Source organism: Cervus elaphus, chromosome 5 (genome assembly GCF_910594005.1).
Source record: "Cervus elaphus chromosome 5, mCerEla1.1, whole genome shotgun sequence".
NCBI classification, from domain to species: domain Eukaryota; kingdom Metazoa; phylum Chordata; class Mammalia; order Artiodactyla; family Cervidae; genus Cervus; species Cervus elaphus.
In genome coordinates, this window is record NC_057819.1 from 125,331,795 (window position 1) to 125,348,041 (window position 16,247).

Sequence of the window (16,247 nt, forward strand, 5' to 3'; positions counted from 1 at the left end):
GAGCCCATTATACAGAGTGAAGTAAGCCAGAAAGATAAAGAACATTACAGCATACTAACACATATATATGGAATTTAGAAAGGTGATAACGATAACCCTATATGCAAAACAGAAAAAGAGACACAGAAATACAGAACAGACTTTTGAACTTTGTGGGAGAATGTGAGGGTGGGATATTTCAAAAGAACAGCATGTATACTATCTATGGTGAAACAGATCACCAGCCCAGGTGGGATGCATGAGACAAGTGCTCCGGCCTGGTGCACTGGGAAGACCCAGAGGAATCGGGTGGAGAGGGAGGTGGGAGGGGGGATCGGGATTGGGAATACATGTAAATCCATGGCTGATTCATATCAATGTATGACAAAACCCACTAAAAAAAAAAAATAAATAAAATAAAAAAAAAAAAAAAGAGGAGGAAAAGTAGGAGTGAATAGGTAAGAATAATTAAAGGATCCACAAGAGAGGTCCAGTTAATAATAATGTCAATAGATGCTAATAAAATGCTAATAAAAATGTCAAAAAACAAGAACTGGGGGGGAAAAAGGACAGAAATTAAATTATTAGAGTATAAGATTTCAGGCATAGGTTCTACCTGATGGCTAACATAACATGAAATTTCATAACACTCTGCATAGAGAGAAGGTCCTGAAAACCTTTCCTGACAGGGGAAAGGGTCACATACAAAATATTGGGAATCAGAGTGGCACCATCGCTACCAGCAGTACAGGAAGAGGGAGCAGTAAGGGGATGCCTCCACTGCGCGGAGGAAATATAACTTCACTTAGAGTGCCACACCCAGCCAGAATGTCAGGTGTAAGAGAAGAGACATGCAAAATTCACAGCCCCGGTGATGAAAACCCACTCCTTCACAGCCTCTCTCTGTCAGTTGTGAGAGGATGTGCTCCATCAAAATGAGGGAGTAATCCCAAGAAAGAAAGAAAAAAAACATAGAATCAGAGACTCAGGACCAGTGGTGGGAAACAGTGGAGGGAGTCCACAGGGTGGTCCCTAGAACTTGGGCCTCAGAACCTTAAGACTAGGCTGAGCAGAAGCGTGGAGGTTTCTGGAGGCCGTCTCAGCAGACAGACCACAAGTGTGACCATATTGACGGTTTCATAGCATGGTAGAGAGTTTGGCACTGAGCAGATAGACACAAAAAGCACTCTTAATGCCGTTATGTGGTTATTTTAACCGCAGTACATTATGTAGCTAGGTTTTGAGCAGTATTTATGGGAATGCCAAATACTGATTTAACCAAAAATGTTTGCATAATTATACCAAGGGGGTGTGTGCATGTGTGTGCACATGGGTGTGGTGTGGGGTAGAAGCCGAGTCTTCATCTTCCGTGGCAGGCAGTTGATATGTAGAGTTGAAAACTCGAGAACAAGTGGTGTAACTAGTTATTTTGCAGCAGAGAGGTGATGAGCAGAAGAAATAGCTGAGAGACCTACGTCTATGGAGCATGATTTTGGCGGGGGGAGTCGGGCAGGAAGCTGTGGTTTTCTGTTTCAAACCGTAGGTACTACCTGCTTTCTGTGATGTGTGTGTCTTTTGCTTAGAGAAGCAAACCAGGCGTGGTGGTGAGAGAGCCTGGAAAGGCACAGGGTCCCAGGAGGAGGGTGTTGGCGCCGTGCTGATTACGGGACTGAGGACTTCGGGCCTGACTCCTGGCCTTGGGGCTTGTGTGGTCAGGATGGTCAATGTGGGTTTGTGCCCTCCTGGCCCCACTCTCTACACTCTCCCCAGCCCTCTGGCCCTTTGGATTGTCCAGGCAGCTGAGGTCAGCTGAACCCTTACCCGGGGTCCCCTCCACTCCACCGGCCCGCAGGCCTGGCCTGGTCAGGGCCGCCCACTCTCACCGGCCCAGGGCTACATCTCTCCTTGTGGTCTCCCTGGACCCTGCCCTCGCTCTTCTAGACCGTCACTCCCACTGAGTGTGTGTCCGTCTCCTTGCGATTGCGACTGATGTGGGTGTTATGCTGAGGAAAAGACTTTCCCCAGAACATGATGTGAATATTCACAGAAGCTTTCTTTCAGGTTACATCCTGATAAGCACATCATAAGTTGAAAATGTCATAGGTCAACATGTATGTGATACACGCAGACCAAGCAGCGCAGCTGAGCACAGCCTCCTTAGATGTGCCCAGAACAGTAAAACGGCCACAGGGGGGCCAAGCCGCCTGACGCGCAGCCCGTGCCCCTGTCTCCTGCGGTGACTGGAGCACTGTCCTGACACGACGAGAGGAGACAGAGCGGTTGTCTGCGTCCAGGGCGGCTGTGAGTGTCCGTTGGTCCCCTTCGGGACAGCGTGCTGACGGGGGGCTGTGCTCGCTGCCACTGCCCAGCAACACAGGAGCGGATCGGACCACGTACTGATGACCCAGAAAGAGCAACATTCAGAGTATAGTTTCTACTGCCTGTGTATCACTTTCACGCCATAACAAAATCGAAAAGTTATAAGTCAACCGTTGTGAGACTTCCTGGGCAGTCCAGTGGTTTGGGGTCCGTGCTTCCACTGCACGGGGCACAGGCTTGATCCCTGTTGGGGAACTAAGATCCCTCATGCCCCACAGCATAGCCACAAAAAAAGTCAGTCATTGAAAGTCAGGGACCATCTGTATACTTAGCTCTTGAGGTGAATATGTCTTAAGAGAAGGATAAATATATTCCACATATAGTATATGTGGTTATTATATGTAGTAAATATGGCAGCTGTAATGAGAGATACAGATATTGATATATATATAAAGAGTTAAATATGTAAAAAAGAGAATGAGAATATAACAGAGAAAACAAAAATCTGGATGAATATTAAGAAATGTCTGAAATCAGTGGTTATACCTGAGTGATAGGATTAAGCCCCCCCCCACTACTATAATTTAATTTCAACAATAAACGTGTCATGAATATATTAAGAGTATGCAGAAAAGAACAGTTTGGTGCAATATATTAGAACATAGAATGGGGATGAAATTGAACTTATATGGGAATGATGCCCTTAGTTGTTTTGGTGTGGGTTTATTTTTTTTTGCCTCTAAAATCTGCCTCCTATTTTTATCCCGTGACCTCATAACATACTGTAATGATTATGATCTCTTAGTCACGCTCTTGGGAAATGCGCTGTTACCTCACTGTGAGACAACCTGGGGTTTTTAAGTGATTTCGTTCTAAGAAAGTACTTGGGAAGTGAAGAGAGAAACGCCAGCTCTGTCTGTTGCTTTGGGTGAGTCTGAGACCAGAAGTGCCACTGTTCCTCACTGGACTCCAGCCTCAGACTGCTTCCAGGGAGGAGGTGGTTAGCCTCTAGGGAGCTCCTTGAGCTTGACTTCAGGAACTGGGTGGTGGCCATCAGCTGGGAGTGACGCTTCTGTGGATGGAGGCTGATTGGTCCAGGAGCGCAGCCAGGGAGTTCCCCAGCAGTCCAGGAAGCAGCTCTGAGCTGTCCCAGTGTTGGACGGCCCACAGGTATTCCCGCCCTGCCTCCCAGGGCTTCGCACTTTGAGCTCTCCTTTGAAGTACAAACTCCAGCAGCCTTCAGGGTCCTGCTGTGACAGAAAAGATGGTCCTTAAAACCGAAGAAGAGGATGGTGAGTCTCAGTCCTGGCCTGGGTGTGTGGGGTGAGGCTTAGGTATCTCTTTGGATCAACATGTGACGACATGTGCTGTGTGACAGACACTTTTACAGCCCCTTGAGGAGTACCAGCTGAAAGGCTCTTGCTTGTGTGTGTGTGTGTGTGAGAGAGAGAGAGACTGTTTTTAAACTGAAAGTGTCCCCCAGCCCCCACCCCACTCTGCCTTTTGTTGGGGATCCGCCCTGGGTGTGTCTTGGTGGCGTTTGCCCTCCTACTTGGCGATGGTGTCTGACTTCCTGAGTCTGAGTAACAGTCTTAGAAGCGCTGAAAGTTGCGTGTACACCAATGTGACACTAAAAAAGGAAAGATCTTAGAGACCAGGTTTGAAAGTACCTGAGGATGAATAATAAGCGTGAGGTTCAGGATGAATAATAACCGTTTTTATTAAATAAAAATGTAACAGAGGGAATATCCGTAGTTGTTTGATCTTCCTCTTTTGGTATTAGGTAAGGACTGAAGCCTTGCAGGGTCGGGGGAACTTCCTTTGTCCTCTCCACACCCACACTGTAAACTGAAGCTGTGAGTAAAGGGCTCACAAATTTTGTGGATTCTAAGTCCCAAAAGCTTTTGCAGAAGGACTGGCTTTAAAGCACCCTAGGTCAGGGCTCTCAAATGTCTTGAAGTTTTTTGTGTGGACCTGTGTATGCTTTATTGTGATACTTTCATCAGATAGCCATGTATTTTTTGTGTGTTTTGTTTTGATTTTTGTGACATGTACACACTGCTGTGTTTTATTTATTTATTTATGGCTTCCCTGTGTCTTCGTGGCTGCACACGGGCTTTCTCTAGTTGCAGCAGGCGGGGGCTTCTCTCTAGTATTGGGGCACGGGCTTCTCACCGTGGCGGCTGCTCCTGCTGCGGAGCGCAGGCTCTAAGCGTGAGGGCGTCAGTTGTTGCAGCACGCAGGCTCAGTAGTTGCGACTTGCTGGCTCTAGGGCGCGCGGCCTTCAGCACTTGCGATACAGGGGCTCATTAGTTGGGGCTGGAGGGCCCTAGAGCATGCAGGCTTCAGTAGCTGTGGTGCGTGGGCTGAGATGCTCAGCAGCATGTGGAATCTTCCCAGACCAGGGACTGAACCCGGGTTTTCTGCGTTGCCAGGTAGATTCTTACCCACTCATGCCACCAGGAAAGTCCCAGATGGCCACGTTTTAGTGCCTTTAAAACAAGAAGCAAAATACATACTGATTTGTAGATGGTATTGGATGATGTGAATAAGTCAGAAATAAATATTAAGCTGTTTTTCAAAATGGACTTTGTGAAAGTGATAATAAACTTTAGGGGTCCTTTTTATCTTTTTCCTTATCTGGTTCACTGTAAAATGTATTTGAAGTTTCATCTTTGTGTCAGATGGTATCATGGACCACACCCCACCGGGTGGCTCGGAAAGCTATACTGTGTGTGAAAGCCTATGGGGGAGAGGAGCGTTTGGTCGACAACACCTGGCATGTGAGGAGGGGATGATGATGAAGCAGTTCTCTGTCAGGGCTGAACTGCCCCCATTGGAGGTTTTGTATCTGAAAGGTGTGTCCACCATAGCCACGGTCTCTAGCTCGAAAGGGGACCCTTGTGAGAGTGGGGGAGGACACTGGTGGATGATACTGGGGTGGTAGGGGTGCACTGGCCCGGCCTGGGCAGAGGGTGACCGCTGCTCGCTGAGCTGGTTCTTCCCTCTTGCTTGCCGCTGCTCCTTCTTGGTGGCCTGTCTTCAGACCTGCTGAGGTGGTGCTAACAGTCACTTTAAAGTCAAAATCAAGGGGGACCATGCCGTCAGCTTCTGGCCATCCTAGAGGCTTTAACATTCAACATAAACTGCTCAGTGTGTGTGCTCTTGATTCGTGGGTGGGAGTAGGGCTAGGGCATTTAGAAATCAATTTTTAGAGATAGGATTAATGGGCAACTTTGCTTTGAAAAAGTAGTCTTCAGAATGGGTGGTTCTCCATTTCCCTCAGCTCTCCCCCCTCGGGAATGTTTCATCTTGTTGTTTGTTTGAGACATTGGGGGGCACAGTGTTGCTAAGATAGTTGCCCCTAGGTACTGAGATGAGATGACAAATGGCATTGGGCGTATGTGGAAGTGAAGGGAGCAAATGGACTTTCCCGGGCCGGTCCCCAGCATCCCGGGAGGGCAGGGGAAGTGTCAGCATGTGCTTATCACACAGCTGCATTGATCAGACCGTCACCCTAAGGGCCACCCAGCACAGGGGAATGAAGTTTTAAAAAATGTCTCTAAAGAAGTCAGATCTTACCTGCTGCATGAGAGTCTGCAGTCCTTCAGTTACAGACATGGCTTTGCCTCTGTCCTTCCCTGTTACTTAGGCTCATCAAGTTCCACTCTAGTTATGCAGGTGCGTGTGAGTGAGACCTAACCAGTGGCCAGTTATGCACATGTGTGTAAGGATAGTGTCCAGTTATGCAGGTGTGTGAGACTTAACCATTTTGAGCACTGTTTTCTTAGCCGCCTGAGGCTGTTTTTAGCTGTTATCTTTTGAATGTTTGACCCCCCTTGGTTTTCCCCTGAACCTTCTCTCTGGACTCTGATCGCAGCTCCCTGCTGAGGGGGATATGAGACCCTCACCAGCACAGCTCAGGCTGTCTGCTGGGTGCCCCGGGCCCTGAGCGGAGCTGTGCTCACTGTCCCCAGGCACTCAGCTACTCCGGCCTCCTCCCCTCGCGTGATCCGTGCATCCACATTCTCTTTGCATCTGCTCTGTCCTCAAGTCCAGGCTCTGAGGCTCATCCTGAGCAGCCTGGCTGCGGTGGCCGCCTGTGCCGCCGCTGAGGGCTCGCCCGCCTCCCCTGCTGGCCTGTCCTCTCCGTTCCGTGCAGGGCAGGGCTGAGCTCTTTAAATGCCTTCCCCAGCATTGGCCGGGCACATGCAGATGCGCAGTGAGTGCTGAGCTGACGTGGCATGATTATTCCGGGGAGAGAAAAGAAAGAGCTGACAGCTCAGCCAGTGAGTTTGAGTTGGACTTGGTCTGTTCCTGGATTATTTATACTCATTGAATCTTACCTCATCTCTAAACTGGAGGTAACACCGCGTACATAGTTCATTGTCAGGAAGTGCGCAAAGTTCACAATTGAGCTTTGTTGTCAAGTTCAAATAATGGAAATAAAAAAAGATTTTAGGTCGTGGATCTTATGTGCGTATAAGTTAGTATTATTTGTAGGAAAATATACTGATTGGAATGGAATTAAGTAGAGTGTCTCTCCTTTAGGACGCTGGATTTTCAGGTTGCATCTGAAATACTCTGTCTGGTGGTAACTTACCCCTTATGCCACCCTCTCAGTGTGGTCCTTGCCATTGTTCCAACCTCCCATTGGGCAGGTTGCTGAGGCTGAGGGGAGTTTTAATCCAGAAAGCAGAGGTGCTATAAGTGCACACCCCATAGATACTCCCCACTCCCTTCCTCATGCATTGAGTTTGTATTTTGCAGAACCAAAAATGGTTACATCTCTATTTTTAAGCAAGAGCTCTTGGCATTGTACAAAGCACACATCTCAGCAGACCTGCATCACCATCTGCCAGAACCAGTTTTGAAGGGGCCTCTCTCTGGTCTGGATTTCCTCGGCTCTGGTCTGGATTTCTTTGGCTCTGGTCTGGATTTCCTAGGCTCTGGTCTGAACTTCATAGGCTGTCTGTGGAGCACACCAGCGTGAGTGCCTGCAGCCCTGAACAGGTCAGGACTGCCCTTTCTTCTTGATGAAGGAGGTTGAAGAAATGAAGCTCAGGTTCTGCTCTGAAAAGAGTGGACCTTTATCTGTCATGTGAGGCTTTCCACAGCCTCCCAAGTTTTCTTTGCTGTGGAACATAAAAGCATAGGGCTGGCTGTCGGTGGTCAGGACCCAGCATCCAGGAGGCATGTGGGGTGTGGAGGGCAGCAGGTGGAGTTGTCTGAGGAGCCAGCATTGTGGGAAGAACAGGCAGGGAGTGTGGTCTTGGCAGGACGCAGGACTGGGGCTTTAGCAGCCCCCAGCCTGTCGAGTGGGCTGCGGAGCCAAGAGCAAGGGAGATGCGGTAGATCTGGACAGGAGGCGTCAGGACCTTGCCACTCAGCCCTCCCTCTTGCTCTGGAAGATTCGCTGAATGTGTTTGTGGTGGTGGTGGGGAGGGGCTGACTGGACCTACATATAGCTTGCTGCTGGTTACCTTAAAAGTGGAGGGCTAGACCTTCTGCACATTTTATATAGTATCCATTTCTCACTTTTCCCTTGCATTTTGCCAGTCTTCCAAAGGCACCTTTACTGAATTTACGTTGTTCTTGTCTTTGCTTCTCTGTTTGCTGAAGCCAAGCTGAGATTTCCTTTTTAGAAAGATTCTTGTAACAGCTTCTGTCTTTTCCTGTTACCTTGTGAAGAGCTGCTGCTCATGGGGACTCAGATGGGTTCACCTTGCAGCTGGGACTGTCACTAGTTCAGAGGGGCCACGTGGCTCATGGGATGCTGGCTCCCAGGGCACGTGGAGCTCCCCCGGGGCTGGCGTTGGGCAGCGCTGCTGAGACTCTCTGAGAGACTCTCTGAGAGACGCTGCTCTCAGGACCCACGTGTCCTCCTCCTGAGCCCGTGCTGGGTGTGACACACCAGGGAGAATGGACACAGAAGTCAGGCTTGCTGCCCTCAGCTCTGCTCATGGTCAGGACTCGCCCCGCCACTTCCTTCCCTTCTTCCAAAGATAATTTCTTGACTTTTGTATGGTTTTCCTTCCTTACCGTACAGAGAAATCATGAAAGCTTAACTTCTGACCTAGAAAAATGCAGCACATTTCTTTTCCAAGTTAGTGACTGTTTCTGCATCTCCTTTCTTTCTGGCATCTTGAGTCTCTTCTCCTTTGTCTCTTCTGTTAAGAGTTCAGGATTCTGATTCATAGAAATCCAGTGGAATCCTACATAGACAACACAGCCTGATGGTATAGTTCCCCCCAGGGATTTTACATGCATTATATATAACAGGACTCCAAGTATGTTCCTCCCACAAAAGAAATAGTTAGGCATAAGCTGAGCAAATGTTTAGGGGTAATTGGCTGGTGACATTTCCATATTCTTTTCTGAATAGAGATTTCAGTGTAAATTTTTGCCTTAGCTTTGGATCCAGATAAACAGAAAGGTATAAAGTGCGGCATCGCTGCCTCCTCATTCCCTGTCCACACTCCTTGTCTCTGAAGACGGTCCCTGTCGACAGTTTCAAGTGCATCCTTCTCAGATCTGTGCATTTCCCAGCATCGGTGTCACATGCGTGGTGTCCTGTTCCTTCTCGTGGCACTGTGTCTGGGAGATCTTGCTGTTCTGGCATCTGTGAGCAGCTCACTCTTTTTAACAACCAAATTGTGTGTAAGTAGTTTTTTTCACTTTTGCAGTTTTGAGAGCATGTCCGTTGGGTAAGTTCTTAAATGCAGTTGCTGAATGGAGAAGTATTGCGCAAAGTTTACGCCCTCTACGCTTCCCCAGCAGAGCCTGGACCCTCGTGCCCTTGGCAGACACTTGTTTCTGCCAGGCTCTCGGGAAGCGGTGTGGCATCCATGCTTTAACGGAGAGTTGAAGCGTCCGTCCTTCATGTCTGGCCATTGTGTTTCGGTAACCTGCCTTTTATGTCCTTCACGGCTCGTGTCTATCTTTGTCTTACTGCTCCGTATGGTGCTCTCCTTGTGGAAAGAAGTTAGCCCTCTGTGATAGATTTTGTACATTTGTTGTCCTGGTTGTTTACCTTTTAGCTCATAGAACTTTATTTTCCATTCAGAAGCCTTTCATTTTATTATAGCAAATTGAACAGATTCTGAGATTATGACCACATTAATCTGTGCTTTATTCTAGAATTTCTGTGGTTTCTTTTTTTTATATTAAAATCTTTGATTCAGCTAGAATTTATTCTGATATAAATGAGGTAGGCATTCAGCTAGCTTTCCCTCAAATGGGTAGCTAATTGCCGTACCACCATTGACTGAATAATCCTATTTTTCTTTATATTTTTGTATCTTTTAAAAGTACTTTCTTTATGAGACTTCATGACTTGAAGTGTTTCAGTATTTCTTGAGTTTCCTTTCTGCTGTTTTCCTTCTCTATTGCTGAAATTTCAAATTATTGACACCTCACTTTAATCTCTTGGAGAAGGAAATGGCAACCCACTCCAGTGTTCTTGCCTGGAGAATCCCAGGGACGGGGGAGCCTGGTGGGCTGCCGTCTATGGGGTCACACAGAGTCGGACAGGACTGAAGCGACTTAGCCGCCACCGCCGCACTTTAATCTCTGGCAGCAGCTCTCTCACATTACCCTTCTTCCTCTTCATAGTTGCCTGTGCTATTCACATATGCATTTTCCATGTGAACTTTAATATTGTTTTATCCATCACACTTCCTGTAAAACTCTTGTTCGTAATGTAAATAGTATTTTTAGAAACTGATGTGCAAACTGAGGACCGCCTTCCCGCCCTGGGGTCCTCCTGCCTGTGCTGAGCATTCTCGTTTTCTTGGTGGCTTCCTCCACCGTGGTAATCACGCTAGCTTGCAGGGAATTTGCTGGTCTTGGGGGGTAGAATCGAGGGAGGATCTGTTTGTATTAGACGGAGGAGGCCCATGCCCTCTCCCGGGTCAGCCTGCCTCCCAGAGCTGGCGGCGGAGGGGCACTGAGCGACCCTGGGTCTCCATGGGCAGAGCTGCCCGCCTCCCGCCTCCTCCCCTCCTCCCTCCCTGCCTGCAGTCTCCCAGCCCCCCGCCGCCCTGCCGCGCTGTCTGCCAAGGGCCGGAGGGAGAGGACCCCGAGAGTAGCCCCGGCAGGGATGAGTCCCCGTGCTGCGGCTGGGATCAGGCCCCCATCTGGAAGGCGGGCTGCCTGTGAACGGACTCAGGGCTGCTGGGACCCAGAGAGTGGGGGCCTGGGTTGGTGCCTCCAGCTCCTCTCAGGCTTCTCTCAAACCTGGAGAACCTTCTCTGGACCTCGGGCAGCTCTGAGAAGGGTTGATGTCTGGCACCAGGAGCCAGCTTTTTCTAGTCTGAGGTTAGAGTTGGGAACTGCTACCCTCTCAACTGCTTCCGACCCTTCTCAGAGCGGGAACAGAAGCCAGTCTTGGCTTCTTTGAAGAAGCATTTATGCTCCTAGCTTTTACTAAAGAGTAACTCAGCATTTTAAAGCAGAAGGAATGGAGTAGAATGGTTGAAAACTCCATGCCTGAGTTTCCTGTTTTGCAGAAGCAGGGGAGGTGGGAGTGCTTAGACGCCCAGGGCTCTGCCTGGTGGAGGCTGGCCTGGGGCCTTTGCCCAGAGGATGTGGGGCTTGGGGATGGATTAGCAAGTTTGTGATGTTGATGATTTGAAAGACACTGATTCATTCCCTCTCAGGAGTTGTCTGTGGAATTAAGTGCAGGTGGGTGGCTGTGGAAGCTCTGAGCTGTCAGGGGGCAGAAGACACTTAGTTCTGTGCTCCCACTCCTGAGCTGAAGTTTCCCTGCCTTAGATGAATGCCCTGTGTCCCTGTCACTTCTCCCTGGTCACCCCAGAAATGCTGCCCATCCTTCTCTCCTGGTGCCCCGACACCCCCTGTGACTCTACCTCACCGCCTGTCCTACAACAGTCAGATGTTGTCTCCAGGCCAGACTCAGAGGACACCGAGACACTAGTCAGATGTCTCCAGGCCAGACTCAGAGGACACCATTTCTGACTCGTGCGGCTTTCCCAGGAGTTTCCAGTTTGTTCTGTATCCCCGTTTGGCCTTTGTCCCCAGCCTCATGTGCCCTCTCCCCGCTGGCCCGGCCTCAGCTCCCGTGAGGCCTCCTGGGACAACCGGCTTTGCCGGCTTTGCTGTTGCTGACCCCACAGCACCTGTTACCAGTGTTCCGTTGGCCCTTATGCTGCTCGACTCTTTTTCTTTAAAGGGAGCGGTAACGTGGAAGCTCTTTGGGGGTAAACCTGTGTCTTTCTGTATCTTCTACAGTAACTAATAGACCACCTAGTTTATGGGTGGTAACCATTTTTTCCCCAAAAGATTGTTGGAGTATGAATCTGAGAAAGTAATTTTTTAAAGCTTTTATTTTCCCTGTTGGTAGATTTCCTGAGATTACTACCCAGTGCCCAGTCTTTTTCTCCAGTCATTGCTGTGATTTCATAAACTTGATTTTGGGGCTGTTTATTTGAGATCTGTCTGTAGATATGAGGTGAGCCACACTGCAGACTTCCTGTCGGTAGCTTTTCCCTGTCACTTCTTGTCTCCTTGCTTCCTCGGATCATACTGTTTGTGCAGAGAATTGACTGTGGTGTAGGCTTTGCTGCCAGCGAGTCTGGCCTGGAGACATGTTGAGGTCTTTGCCAGTTTACACGTTGCAAGTCCAGCCCCAGCAGTGGATCCTGTGTCGCTCAGTTGTAGCTGGTGGGTTCAGGACAAGCCACACCGAGCCTGTGCCTTATGACCGAGCTGTGCACAGGAAGTGATGTCAGGATCCACCTACTGGGCCCTTTAAACCCCTGGAGGGTATGTGTGCCTATTTTGATGTTACTTCAAAAAGGGGGATGTAGCCCTTAGGACTGTGCAGAGTGCTGTGAGAATATTTATGATATTTTACTGGAAGGCAAGAGCTTCATTTCATGGACAGAACCCCCCGCCCCCGCGAACAGGACAGTGTCCAACCAGGTGTTAAACTTCGTGATACAAACACGTTCAGAGGAGACCATATGGATGAAGAAGGCCTTAGTGATGGTTCTTTTGTGTGAACTGAGGGAGTTCTTCCTGGAAGAGGTGATCTTGATGGCTAGGGAGGATGAGCCTCTGAACAACAAGAAGGAAACAGAGATAGGTTGTGTGTGATTGCTTACCAGACCCAGTATCTAGTAGGGATTCTCAGCTGGTATGTTTGTTGAAAACTTGTCTTCCTTTGTAGCTTTAAACAGAGATTTCATAATTTTAGGGTTTGTTTCTCATAGATTTGGTATGATTCTTTTAGATGAGAACTCTTATGACACAAAAATAAAACTTTTCATACTGTGACTGTTTCTTTAAAGACAGGCTGGGCCTGCAAAGCCCAAGTGTTGGTCAAGTCTGGTGACCCTGTCCTGGTGATGAAGAAACCTCAGAGAATGGAACCCACATTAGTGTAGTGGCGGGAGGGAGCCGTCTATCAGCCGTCTGTCAGCAGTTTCCTGAGGACGGAGCACTGGAAGGCAGGCCAGAGTGTGGGATTTTTAGTTTTTTTCCTTTTTTTGTTGTGTGTCTGGAGCAGTGGTTCTTAGGCAGGGTGGTTTGACCCTGCAGGGGATTTGGCATATCTGGAAGCCTGTGGGGCTGTCCTCTCAGGGGGTAGGGTGGGATGCTGCTGCGGGCATCCAGTGGGTGGAGGCCAGGGTGCAGTTAAATGTGCTCTAAGGCACAGGACACCCTCCCACACAGAAGGAGCCCCCAAACATCAGTAGTCCCAAGATCGGAGAACTTCATCTAGTGTAGTAGTTTATTTTCTCTTTTTCTCCTCATGTATTTGGCACTTGTCTTAATCCTTAGGTCTCTTCCCTTATTAGTCAAAGGCAGTGCTTCCCAGAGGAGTCAGCAGACACAGCCTGCAGTCACCCCGTGTTCTGCTTTAACACGGGGCCTGAGCCTCCAGACCCCAGGTCTGGGGCCTGAGGTCCCCGATGTGTGTCTGCCAATGCCCTTGGTGATCCTCACACCTCGAGGGGGACAGCCACTCCTCTCAGGCTGTAGTGACGTTTCTTGTCACCAGCCGTCTTACAGTATTGTCCTAGACCCACCTGCCACTTGCCCTAACCAGTGTGTACTGGCACGCTGGGTTGGAGCCTCTGGTGCTTGTGGCCTGAGTAGGAGGCAAGCGGTTTTAGTAAAAGGCTGGAGCAGGTCACCTGCAGACAGGGGGCTTAGGGCTGCAGAGGACCAGAAGGGGTGGGGCCTGGGTGGGGAGGATGTTGGAGCAGCGGGGTCAGCATCCCTGCCTGCTGACGCTGTTGGTGGGGTGCGAGTCAGGGGGTAGGGGGAGAAGGGAGGTGGCCTTCTGCTGAGGGTGACAGAATAGCCTGCATTCTAGATCCTACCCTCCTGTTTATCCACTCAGGAAGGAGAGGTACCTTAAGTAAGGGTTAACATCCTCCCGGGGAAGCCACCATCAGCCTTTTGCTTCCAAGGGGGAGAAAAAAGCCGCTGCAGTCTGTGAGCAAAGGCTCGTGGCGCATCCCCTCCCCCTCGGAGGCCTCGAGTGGGGGCGCGGTGGGCGGGGCGCTGTAATTGCATTCATGGAAATAAGCCTGGAGGACTGAGCACACGCTCCAAGTGTACGCCTGGCGATAGCTCCGCGGCCATCTCCAACCACGCCAGCCTTCCCCACCAGGATCGCCCTCCTCCGCACCCGGCTTTCTCCTCAGCTTTTGTGTCCCCGCCTGGCTGCCGCCTCTGCCCGGGCAGTGCGGGCGCACATGCCGCGCGGGCTCCGTCCCTGCCTCCACCCGGCGCTGGGGGGGCTGCCGGGGGCCTGGGACTGGGGGGTCGCGGTGCCGGGCCACCATGGCCTCTGAAGCGGACAGCTGCCACTTGCTGGGGCGTTGACGTCGCTGCCCCAGGGCTGCCGGGATCCTGGGGCCACCGGAGAGGGGACTCGCCCCGGGTAAGAGGCCGGGTGGGTGGCGCGGGCGAGCCCACCGTGTGGAGCTTCCTCCTGTGCAGCGCGAATCCCTGTTATTACTATGCGCCGCTGCCGGCCTCTCCCACCCCAGAGCCAGGCAAGCCTGATGTGTGCAGCGCTGCTTCTCTGCATGTCTGTCGTGTGGTTTCGCATTCTGCTCTCTCGTTCTAGGGTTTCTTTTTTTTTTTCTCCAGTAGCTTCTAATAGAGGTTTCAGCCTTCAGTGTGGTTTCTTCTAGGCCCCAGATTAAGGAATAAGCTAATAACCAATTTGTATGGTCCTGCTCAGATGAGGTTAAAAAAAGGACAGAAAGCAGAGGGGCAAATTCTGAGAGATCCCCCTCCCAACCCACCCCTGGAGTTTTTATTTTACTCATCAAAAACTTGGGAACCTTCCCCTGGTATGAGTAGCCCTCTTCCCAAAAATGCACATAGAAGAGGAGCTGGAGTCCCTTGTTTATTTTGCTGCCAGGAGTCTGTTCCAGCTGTCAGGCTGAGGGGGAATGTTTCAGTCTGCAGAAATACTCAGGGTTTTACAAAGGGCCAGCGTGCACGTAGGTTTTAGGAAGGTGAGTAAAGGCAGAGGGAACTGAGCTGGGTGCCTCGGGTCCCCGCCGAGCCTCTGTTTTGGAGGGAAGGGGTGTGGTGGCACAGCTGTGCAGTGCCCAGATGGCAGCTGGCCTGGGGAGGGGCAGTGCTTGCTCTGCCTGGGAGGGAGGAGAAGGGCACTGACGACGGTGGGGTTTGTCTGCTGGGACGGGAGCTCCCAGGCTTGCCCTGAGAGTGGAGGGCTCCTTTCTCGAGAAGCCAGAGGTGGAGCATGGTTCTCCCTGTCAAGCTGGCTCCAACTCTGCTTTCAGTCCATGAGACCCTTTCAGAAACAGCCTTGGAGACAGAGATTTGAAAGTGTGAGCACGGGGAAGAAACTGCTGCAGAAGTCCGGCTGAACCACGTATTACCACTGCCAGGTTTTAGAAGGAGCTTGAGGGTCTTCAATGACTGTTTTCTAGTTTTCAGCTTTTATTGAAAGTAGATGTTAACTTTATTTTTCTAAACCACACTTTTAGGATAAAATTTTATGACTTTGTCTCTTTTACTACCTTGAAATTTGACCTCATTTCCCTTTGATTACCAAACCTGTCTTCAAGTTTTCCTTTTTATTAGATAAAACGTGTCCATTCCTTCTCTAAGTAAGGTAGGATGATAAAGTGCTTTGCTTTCATGAGGCAGTTTATGGAGCTGTTTAATAGACACCCTCTTACTGGGAAGGGCGAGGATGCTGACATGCCCATTCCTGCTTAAAGAAACCAAGGCAGGGAGAGATGGTGGTTTTTCCCAGGTCACAGAACCACACTGGTCAGTGAAGCCCCACTCAGGTGCCCCCTACCTCAACTCCTGGGCAGTGTCTCATCTCAGTTAAGGAGGCCTGAATTTTTAGGTTAGTGGTTAGATGAGATGTCTGTAAGATAGATATAGGAACAAAGTTTTCCTTAAAGATGCAGACTACAGGAGGAAAATATTTAATATACTTACTTCTGGGTGGGAGACTGAGTGGTTTTTATGTGGAAAGAATTTAAGCTACACGAGTAAATATTCACATTGGTAATTTGCTGGAAGGCACCTTTCACCTTTGATGTTGAATGTCAGTTATGCTAGCACATGCCAATTTAATTCCTTTTGGTCCTGTTGGTGTGTCTACATTCTTTTAGACACTTAGGCTGTAAATTGCTTGCCTGGTGGCTCAGACAGTAAAGAATCCGCCCGCAATGTGGGAGACCTGGGTTTGATCCCTGGGTTGGGAAGATCCCCTGGAGGAGGGCATGGCAAACCACTCCAGTATTATTGCCTGGAGAATCCCCATGGACAGAGGAGCCTAGCAGGCTATAGTCCATGGGGTTGCAAAGAGTCGGACATGACTGAGCGACTAAGCATAGCATAGGCTGTAAATTGATGGTGAGACACTTCTTTTACAGTGCTTTATACAAAAGTCAGATCATAACTTCTGAGGAAAGGGA

The 16,247-nt window shown here is 49.7% G+C and overlaps 1 protein-coding gene across 4 annotated transcripts in view; it reads left to right on the forward strand.

Moving 5' to 3' along the window:
• Positions 1-16,247, forward strand: part of CYTH1 (cytohesin 1) — a 72,954-nt gene that overhangs the window by 30,349 nt on the left and 26,358 nt on the right. The window contains exon 1 of one of the 4 annotated variants that reach the window (XM_043905342.1): positions 3,439-3,590. The exons of 2 other annotated variants lie outside the window; for them this stretch is intronic. In XM_043905342.1, the coding sequence (XP_043761277.1) occupies positions 3,563-3,590 (28 nt within the window). In that variant the 5' untranslated portion in view covers positions 3,439-3,562. Of the gene's footprint in view, positions 1-3,438; positions 3,591-13,883; positions 14,216-16,247 lie in introns of those variants that run through there. One more of the 4 variants, XM_043905344.1, reaches the window with a different exon arrangement.